Genomic DNA, 9,096 nt, shown 5'->3' with positions numbered 1-9,096 from the left:
AAAAGCAAACCTTATTTTAAAAATTCTCAACAACAAAAGCAAAAATTAGGCTTATTAACATACTATAAAATATATAAAAAAAGGTCAATGTGCAAAATATATTCCGTCTTTAATTACCTAATCAAATAGGTAGTATAATAGGCATTAACAATGGCAACTTCAGTACTAGCACACTTATCCATTGGTAATATTTTTGTGCATTTGTGAAGAATACGAATAATTAAGTGTTATGACAAAAATATTTGGGCTAGGACACTTTTGGATAGACCTTATTTTTTATTTTAAATAAAGAAAGTGCAATAAATGACACTGCTTACATAAATAAGTTTTAGTTTAATTTTAATAGAAAATACTATGGTCTACTCTTCAACCTTTATAAATGCTATCTGTATGAATGAAGTGCAAGAAAACATGGTTGTTTTTCAGCGTTCCTTTGAGTTTTTGACCATTATCTATATATTATTAATTTAATAATCATGAATTAATAATGAATTAATTCATTCAAATATTAACTTAATTTTTTTGTTATGAATGAATTATACGAATAACCTAGAGTTTTATTTTAAGAAGTGTTAAGATAGTAGAGTTGTTATTTTAAAAAAAACATGAATTTTAAGGACATTCAATAATTTAAGTAAGTGTCCGTAAATGTAGAATGTATACCTTATACATATCATCAAAATAAAATTAGGATTATGTGATTATTGAAGAGAAAACGGGAGAAATTTTTGACGTGTCGCTTTTTTGAGTTTCGTGTTCGTCCGCCATATTTGTCCTTTTATAAATTTAGTGTTTCGGTTTGGCACTAATGCTTCGTTTCGTTTCATGATAATTAATTTGCAGCTATGAATATATTTATCTGATTTAAAAACCAGGCAGGCAAGTTATATTAAAGTTAAACAAAGGAATCATGTCTCGTATTTAAGACAGTTATATTGTGCTAACTACAACAGTCGCGTCTTTGTTTTCTAGGTGGTCAGGATGGTTGTTGGATCCGCAACTTATCCAGGGAGGCAAGTGCTCCACAAAATGCAGCCAATGGGCATGACACCTCGAGAATTGTCTGAATACGATGACCTGGCTACGGCACTTATAGTGGATCCTTATCTTGGAATTACAACACACAAAATGAATATTCGATACAGACCTTTAAAAACGAATAAGGAAGAACTAAGAAACATTATCAAAGAATTTATTCAAACTCAAGATTACAATAAAGCTTACACGAAACTTGCCAATGGGGAATGGATGCCTCGACATTTTAGCAAAAACAAACATCAACAAAATAAATTAAGAGAACATGTTAGTAACTACTCATTGTATATTAACTTATGCTTTTTACTTTTAGAATTGTTTTCATTTGTATTTTTTTTTTCCAGATATATCGTTATCTTCGAGTTTTTGATAAAAAAGCTGGTTTTGTGATAGAACCTTGTTATAGATATTCACTAGAAGATCGTGTTGGAGCTAAAATTTCAACAACAAAAAAATTTTTTAAACATGAAAGGATAGATTTCTTGGTAGGGTGTATTGCTGAAATGACAGAAGAAGAAGAAAAGCAGTTGTTGCACCCAGGAAAAAATGATTTTTCCGTAATGTATAGCTGTAGAAAAAATTGCGCTCAGTTATGGTTAGGGCCTGCTGCTTATATAAATCATGATTGTAGGCCTACATGTACATTCGAAGCTACTGACCGTGGTAAGGCTTTTGTTCGTGTGTTAAGAGATATTGATATAGGTGAAGAAATAACTTGTTTTTATGGTGAAGATTTTTTTGGCAATGGAAACTGTTACTGTGAATGTGAAACTTGTGAGAGACGAGGTAAAGGAGCATTTTCTGTGCAAAATGAGCATAATGATGAGCAAGCAACAAGATATAGATTTAGAGAAACTGACAATAGAATAAATAGGACAAAAGCAAAGCAAACACAGAAATCTAGTTGCAAAAATTCTGAAAAAACTCGAATAAGCAATCGACAAGTCTCCAACATAATATCTCCACTCAGTATGAAAGAAATGAAACAAAAAGGTTTGACAAAATATGATGCTGAACTGTTAATAGCTCAAGGATGTATTGCAGATGTTGTTGATGGAGCTGTTAGTAAAGAAGCTCAAAGTAGTAGAGAATCATCTGCTTCAAGCCGCGGTGAACGCTTACGCCGACGGACGGATAGTGGACGTACATTGAATGGCAATACCACATCTACTGCAAATCATAGCCGAGCCACATCGTCTCGTCGATGTAGTATTACTAGTTCACATAGTAGTCGCGATTCTCACTCTGGCATAGTTTTAAGAAGTCATAAACGTCTTACTGAAGCTTGTACTCAGTCGAATTGTTCAAAATTTAGAAATTTAAAAACAAGTTCTGAAAGCAAAACAGAAAATATTTTTAAAACTGAACCTGATCAAACTAATTTAGAAATAAATACTTTGTCTCTGGAAGGTAAATCTGTTCATGATCCTCAAAAAGAATACTGTGAATCTGAGTCACAGCGAGTTACTTGTAGTGAAATACATATAAATACAGAGAATACTTGTGATATGAAAGAATCTCTGCAGCAGAATATTGAATTGCCTTCATTAGTTAAAACAGGAACGTCTGAAATGCAGAATTGTAATACTAAAGAACAAGCCGTAGAAAATATTAAATGTATGAGTGATGATGCACGTGTAAAAAGTGAAATTTGTGATTATAGAGAAAATGTTAATCCAAGTGATACAAAAGATAGTAAAATGAGTAAGCATCATAAAGGTGAAGTATCAAATCGAACAGAAGAAACGAAAAAAGAATCAGAGTCTGGACCTCCATGGTTGGCAGATAATTCAAATAAAAGTAGCGAATGTCCCTGCACACCACCGCGCAGGGGCTTGAAATTGACCCTCCGTGTCAAGAGGAGCCCTGTGGTTGAAGAAGTTTTGGAATGTGGAGGTACAGTGGAAGCCCCAGAATATGAAGTTTTAAGATTAGAAGGTGTGGATCCTGAAACTGCCAGGCGACTAAAGAAAAGACGTAGATCGAAGGAACGGCATCGTAAACATAGCCCTATCCGTCCCCTGCCTCCTATGAAACGCTTAAGATTAATTTTTGGTAATGAAAGTCGCACTATCGACTTGCCCTCTGCTATTTCGGCAGACTGACAGCCACATCACTTTTGTGGTTTTGTTTCCACCGTTAATATTCAATTATTAGTTTAATTATTGTCACTGACTAGGATTATTTTTATCTAGTATTTATTTTGTGACGTAAAGTTTGAATTTATTGAAGTATTGTGATAGCTAACAAATTGTTTGAATTGAGGAGTCATTGAAAAATATTTATTAAAAAATTGAGTGTTATTTCATTAGCACAGTCACAAAAATTTATGTGGCTAAATTCAAGGAGTCCATAGAGAAATTATGACACAAAATGCTAGATTTGTATTGTTTCTACTGGATTTATATACATAAATACTTTTATCAACTTTAAATTTTTTATGATAAAAGACTAATATATTGTAATAGTATCCTGTAACACTCATACTGAACCTTTTTTTTACTTTGTAAACATAAACAAGATATCTATTTCCTGTGGACCATTATTGTTAGCATTATTCACAATTTTTATTTTATTTCAAGTAACTGAAAACACAAGTCTGTATTTATTTTATCTATTGAAACGGCTTATACACTTACTAATAGAATTGTGGATTTAGCCTATTTCTGTACATGGCCTGCCAAGCTATTAGCTGCCTCAGCTTGGAAGGTTGTGGGTATGGCTAGTATAACATGATCCTGAATGTTATTTATTCAGCATATTTGTTTAGGTTTGAAATTATCTAAGATATTTAGGATGTGTATATTGTTAATATGTATAGTTAAAATTGACAAGAATTCAGTGATTTTTGAGCTATAAAATTAAGGATCAAAAGTACTGCCGGAATTACCCTTATTATGTAATTTATATTAACTAAATTTTACAGTTATGCTAGTCTTAAACATAATTATGAAATCAGGTAAAAAGCTTTAACGTGACCGGCCCCTCTTATTACAAAAACATTTCAAAATTGTGTGCAAGAATAATAATTCCATCTGTGGCAATATTTTAATTTGTTAAATTATAACAAATTAAAATATTGCGTGCAGATTTTGAATTTTTTATGACTTAAATATTTGTAAAACATGCCAAGGTATAGTCACTTCACAAACATTTCATTTATGTTGCTTTTTAGTTTCATGTGTAATTCCGGCCTAATGAAATTACAGATGTGGAAAAACTGTAAATGATGCGCATAGGAAGTTGTTCATATAGATACAGGATTTATTCTTATTATTTATTTGATGTGGTAATCTTTAGACTGAACTGTGACGAAACCAGTCTATTTTTTAATTACTTTTTAACTTAAAACAATACTTTAATACATTATTACAGAAACTAAGTCCAGAGTAGAGTTGATTAATTTTATCTTCAGCCAAAGCTAAAAATATACTTAATTATAAGAGAGTAGATATAACATTTTTTTTAAACCTTTGTTTCAAATGTCCTTGAGTTTTATAAACTGATTAAAAAGTTCTTTATAGTATTTGTTACTTTAAAAAGGGATTACGTATCTAACATGTGTATGATGTTAAAATTATGTAGCAAGGGTATTTGAGTTGTAAATATATTAATAATATGCCACATACTTTTTAAGCTTATAACTTAACTTTACACGACTAGATTTCTTTATATAATTATTATTGTACTTTCCAAAAATGATGCAACACCAAGTTGTCTTAAACCCAAGTTCTTATAACTCATATTCATTAATTTAATAAAAATGAAACTTATATAACATTGTACATACATTCCAATTGTTGACAAAATTTAGGCACATGTTTGACTCTGTTTTTTGTGGTATATGTCTTAATTATTGTTACTTTAAAATGTGAAATTAAGGAAAATATTGTTAAGATTAATTTCATTATTTATTTATTTCATTCATGATTTATGCTTAAATATATAAGCAATACTGTTTCACTATAAAAAGTGATATAACTTTTGACCTAAGGGTATCGCTAAATCACATTAGACCTTAGTAATCCTTGTATCGTTAGTAAAAATTTTTTTTTTAAATTATGGATAGACTAAAACCACGTAATGAAAAATAGAAAAGTATAAATGTGTGAAGTTTATTACACCTTTGATTTTGTTGTCAATTTCAACAATAATAATGCGCATCATTTACGAATACCTTGTAAAAACGTTTTGGTGATGTATTTATGTAAAATAAACATACTTATCTGCTAGTAAAAAAACTAGCTTTTGTGATATTCCTAGATGGAATAGTATATGTAAAAATCCAGGTTAGATGAAATAATTGCATCTTGTTATCATATTAGCTATTATGGAATATTTTCATTTAATTATGATAATAAAATGCCTCGACTCTTTTCTTTTCCTTTATTTCAAATTTACTATATTGGTAGTTTGGATATAGTTTTAAAGCTGACATTTCGAGTTTTTTAGTCAAGTAATGCGATATTTGAAGTTATAAAAATCCAATTCAGTCGTTTTAACGTAATATTTGAAGGGCTGGGCTAAGGTGACTTCTAATTTTGAGAAGGATTAGAGTACTACTACGCTGCTTCCAATCCGACACGTGCATTTTTCCTCACAATGTTATACTTTAGCGCCGAGCACGAGATGATTTTTTATGTGCTGGCATAACACGAAATTCTTGGCCCGATCCGTTAATACATGATATTAGACATATTTGTTCTTTAAACTTTATTTCCTTAAGGATGGGAGAAAACTTGTCGTTTCCTGATCGTGCGTATTGCACATAGCATATAGTTTTTTTTATTAGAAATTTACACTGCCACTTTTTAAATTAACACTTTCAGTTCTTGACACTCGAACGCACAGCTAAGTTTTGGAACGAACATAAGGTTTTGTAAAAGCGTGCATTCAGATCAGGAATCCTAAACAGTTAAATGCAAGTTTGTGTCCAACCTAATAATTACAGAAAATTTATACACTAATTATTGTGAGGACATGGTTACGTTAATTAATATATTACTGAGCAATTTTATTAAAATTGTATAAGAAAATTTAGTCTAATTTTCTCAATGGTTTGGGTCACGTATTCATCATCTCCAAGTACAGCAACCAAATCTTCAGTCCTCTGGGGTATTCAAATTCACGAGTCTAGCTTACCTCTTAAAAAATTTTAACAAAATTGAAAATTTTTTGGATGGGGATTTTTTACTACTTTAACCCTTTAACCGCCCGACTTCATATCTGTTGGCGTGCCCCCAGCGCCCGGCACAGTGAATCGAAACACACAATACAATTTTCTAAAAATAATGTTAGTAATTCTTCTAACTTTGGACATTATTTTTAAGACTTCTAATTAAGAGGCTAAAGTGTATTAAACTGTAAACGATTACTTAGTTAACTATTTACCTAATGTAAACATATTTTTGATAGAATACAGCGTAATTAAATAAAAAAGCTGATAAAACGATCAGTGTTATTTTGGTCGTAAATATACGACTCAGGCGAAATGGGCCCGAAAATATTTGTCGGATTAATTCGACCTAGGCGGTTAAAGGGTTAAACCCTCTACAAACCTAAGTGTTTATGTCGGTGGGTTAGATGTCAATTATAATAATCACAAACCAGCACAGCACTAGCCTACAGAGTAAAGCTTTTGGCTTTAGATTAAAACAAATTCATTTCATAAAACATATCACACTTTGTTGTGAAAGCCATTGACTCCTTTACTACTTGTTAGCTCAATATCACATTATCTGCTGTTTTGTCAGAATGTTTGTGTATGCAAAAATATATTAAATGTGAAAAAAATGGTGAAATACTAGGTAGGCAGGTAGTAGAAGCTGTGACTTTAGATTTTTGTTTGTTTGTTTGTTAAGTCTGAGTTTGCAATTTTTTCTGTCAAAAATAAACATGTTTTAAGTTTAATTTTTACTATTTTTAGAAACCATATTTTACATTATAATTTAAAAAGTCTGCAAAATCAATACCAAAACTAAATTGCAGGAAATTTATTGAAAAACTTATTTCGTAAGACATTAATTTGCTCATTAGATTCAAAGGTAGCACAGTCTTCAGCAACGGAGCATCTGGTGTTAATGTCCATATCTGAAAATTTTCACCATTAGTTAGTTAATTTTTTTTACCATAAATAATGTAATATGAACAAAAACAATAAAAATTATAATTACTTTTGGAACTCCCACTCCCTATTATCTAGAGGGCATACTTGTCGAGTTTTAAGCCATCGAGAGATACAATGGAAATGGAATGCATGCTGAAAATTGTAATATATTTTATTAAAAATTTGCATTAAATATCAAAGAATTTCAAACTCTTTAGTTTAGTTTTAGTGGTTTTTAGCCTTAAGGCTCGCTAGCTAAAAAACACTTACATTACACACTCCCCAAGCTACTGTGCATTCTTCACTCGTAGCAGAAGCCTGGTTGGCTTGGCATTCTATGCATAAATCCATTATGTGATTTCGACAAATGGCACAATTGTCGACAACAATATCTAAAATTACATTAAACTAATATTTGAATTTGAAAATGTTAATATATTATAGTTTTGAACTTTGTTATTACATTTTAATTAAAAAATAAATAATTTCTTCAATAAGGTTATAAATTTGTTGTACAACATACCCCATGCCCATAATGCCACAGCGTTCCACTGAAAAAAAAAGAAAATATTCTTATTACTTACATCTTATTATTACTAATGAAACCTTCATTATTAAAAAAAACAATGGAAGGCATCACAGTGAGTAAGCGCAAACGAATGTTACCTTTTTAACTTCAAATCTTTTTTTGTCACCTTTACCACTACTAGAAGAAGCCATTTCTACTTCTTCTTCGTCAACATCCATTGCTGAAGCCATTGTTTTAGAAATGCTTTATTTTATATTAACAAATTTATATTAAACTGCAATTTTATTGGTTCAATTTTGCAGTTGATCGTGAAGATTTGTATGACAGTTGACTGTTTAGAGTTACTTGAGACAATTGACAAATTGTCATTTTTAAACATTGACATTTTATAAAATGCAACGGTGCGTTCTGAAGTACAAAAATAAGAATTCAATTAATTTAATGTATGTTCATATCTACTTGATTAAAATTCTCGACGGTATAATAAATTTGTTTTTTAGTCTAGTTCTAAATTTTAGTGACAGCCCGATTAGGTTGTTGTATAGTTATAAATTTGAACCATTTGAATTTACAGATAATAAATTCGAATGGTTCAAAGGCAACAATTTCTAGGATCTTGTAAAACCGTTGTACATTTTCCCACAAAAACAAATTACTTGGCATATGAAGGCGAGACGGAAAAAAGAAAATAGTTTTAAAAATAGTCTCAATATTTTATTAAATTGATATTTGAATGTTATCGCGATATTATTCAATCAACAATTTAAAAAAAGGTAAGCCCCAATCAAGAAACACATATTATAATTATATGTATTTAAATTTCTACTATAATTGTTCTCTGTGTTCTTCTGTATTTTTTATTTAATTTATAGTAGAAAGATAATATCCTAAGACGAGTAAACGGGGGCCGCCCCCAATGGTAAGTGGTCACCAGTCACCACTTTAACTTTGCCTTCCATCGCCAGCGCGCTGCCAATTATGTGTGATATACGCAAAAGGTATAGATGTTTTGTATCTCTTACACAGTCATATAATTTGGCATTAGCATATTGGCTCACTCACCTGTAAGTAACAGTAACAGTAACACCCTGTTAATGTCCCACTGCTGGGCTAAGGCCTCCTCTCCCTTTTGAGGAGAAGGTTTGGAGTATAATACACATGTGGCAGGATTTCAATGAAATTAGTCATTTTAAAAGATTAAATTTATATTTAACTTAAAACTCACGAACGCAAGCTTACCTTTTTTTTAAGAAGAAATTAGTTAGCAGGTCTATCTCACTTTAAGCCGGTATATTAAAAGCAAAATGCCTAACATAGATATTTTAAACCACGAGATGGCAGAAGTAAAACATTTTTTGTATAGATAATACGGATAGTGGTTTGGCCGGATTCCGGATATCCGTTGAATTGTAAAGGATATTTAGTG

The 9,096-nt window shown here is 30.8% G+C and overlaps 3 protein-coding genes across 4 annotated transcripts in view; 1 reads left to right on the top strand and 2 right to left on the bottom strand.

Moving 5' to 3' along the window:
* LOC126781635 (uncharacterized) overlaps window positions 1-9,096 on the bottom strand; it is a 96,881-nt gene that overhangs the window by 45,344 nt on the left and 42,441 nt on the right. The gene's annotated exons all lie outside the window — the stretch shown is intronic.
* Window positions 428-5,411, top strand: LOC126781632 (histone-lysine N-methyltransferase KMT5B). Of its 2 annotated transcripts, none has more exons than XM_050506566.1 (3): window positions 428-634; window positions 973-1,302; window positions 1,380-5,411. In XM_050506566.1, the coding sequence occupies exons 2-3, from the start codon at window positions 982-984 to the stop codon at window positions 3,138-3,140; spliced, it is 2,082 nt and encodes a 693-aa protein (XP_050362523.1). In that variant the 5' UTR covers window positions 428-634; window positions 973-981; the 3' UTR covers window positions 3,141-5,411. The 2 variants fall into 2 exon arrangements, with proteins under 2 accessions (XP_050362523.1, XP_050362521.1); XM_050506564.1 differs by having other exon boundaries at window positions 434-879.
* LOC126781640 (RING-box protein 1A) lies at window positions 7,014-8,011 on the bottom strand. Its single transcript, XM_050506576.1, has 5 exons — window positions 7,808-8,011; window positions 7,665-7,692; window positions 7,412-7,533; window positions 7,209-7,294; window positions 7,014-7,125 (listed from the first exon to the last, which is right to left on the bottom strand). The coding sequence occupies exons 1-5, from the start codon at window positions 7,898-7,900 to the stop codon at window positions 7,113-7,115; spliced, it is 342 nt and encodes a 113-aa protein (XP_050362533.1). The 5' UTR covers window positions 7,901-8,011; the 3' UTR covers window positions 7,014-7,112.

The sequence above is a fragment of the Nymphalis io genome, chromosome 4, assembly GCF_905147045.1.
Source record: "Nymphalis io chromosome 4, ilAglIoxx1.1, whole genome shotgun sequence".
NCBI lineage: Eukaryota > Metazoa > Arthropoda > Insecta > Lepidoptera > Nymphalidae > Nymphalis > Nymphalis io.
This window is presented reverse-complemented; position numbering and strand designations above follow the sequence as displayed.

What these genes read in the sequence shown, in the direction of transcription:
- LOC126781632 (XM_050506566.1), top strand. Translation starts at nt 982, where the DNA reads ATGGTTGTTGGATCCGCAACTTATCCAGGGAGGCAAGTGCTCCACAAA. An exon ending in AAAATAAATTAAGAGAACAT is followed by an intron (nt 1,303 to 1,379) that starts GTTAGTAACTAC and finishes TTTTTTTTCCAG; the next exon opens with ATATATCGTTATCTTCGAGT.
- LOC126781640 (XM_050506576.1), bottom strand. Translation starts at nt 7,900, where the DNA reads ATGGCTTCAGCAATGGATGTTGACGAAGAAGAAGTAGAAATGGCTTCT. An exon ending in TGTGGCATTATGGGCATGGG is followed by an intron (nt 7,534 to 7,664) that starts GTATGTTGTACA and finishes ATGTAATTTTAG; the next exon opens with ATATTGTTGTCGACAATTGT. An exon ending in TAGCTTGGGGAGTGTGTAAT is followed by an intron (nt 7,295 to 7,411) that starts GTAAGTGTTTTT and finishes TACAATTTTCAG; the next exon opens with CATGCATTCCATTTCCATTG.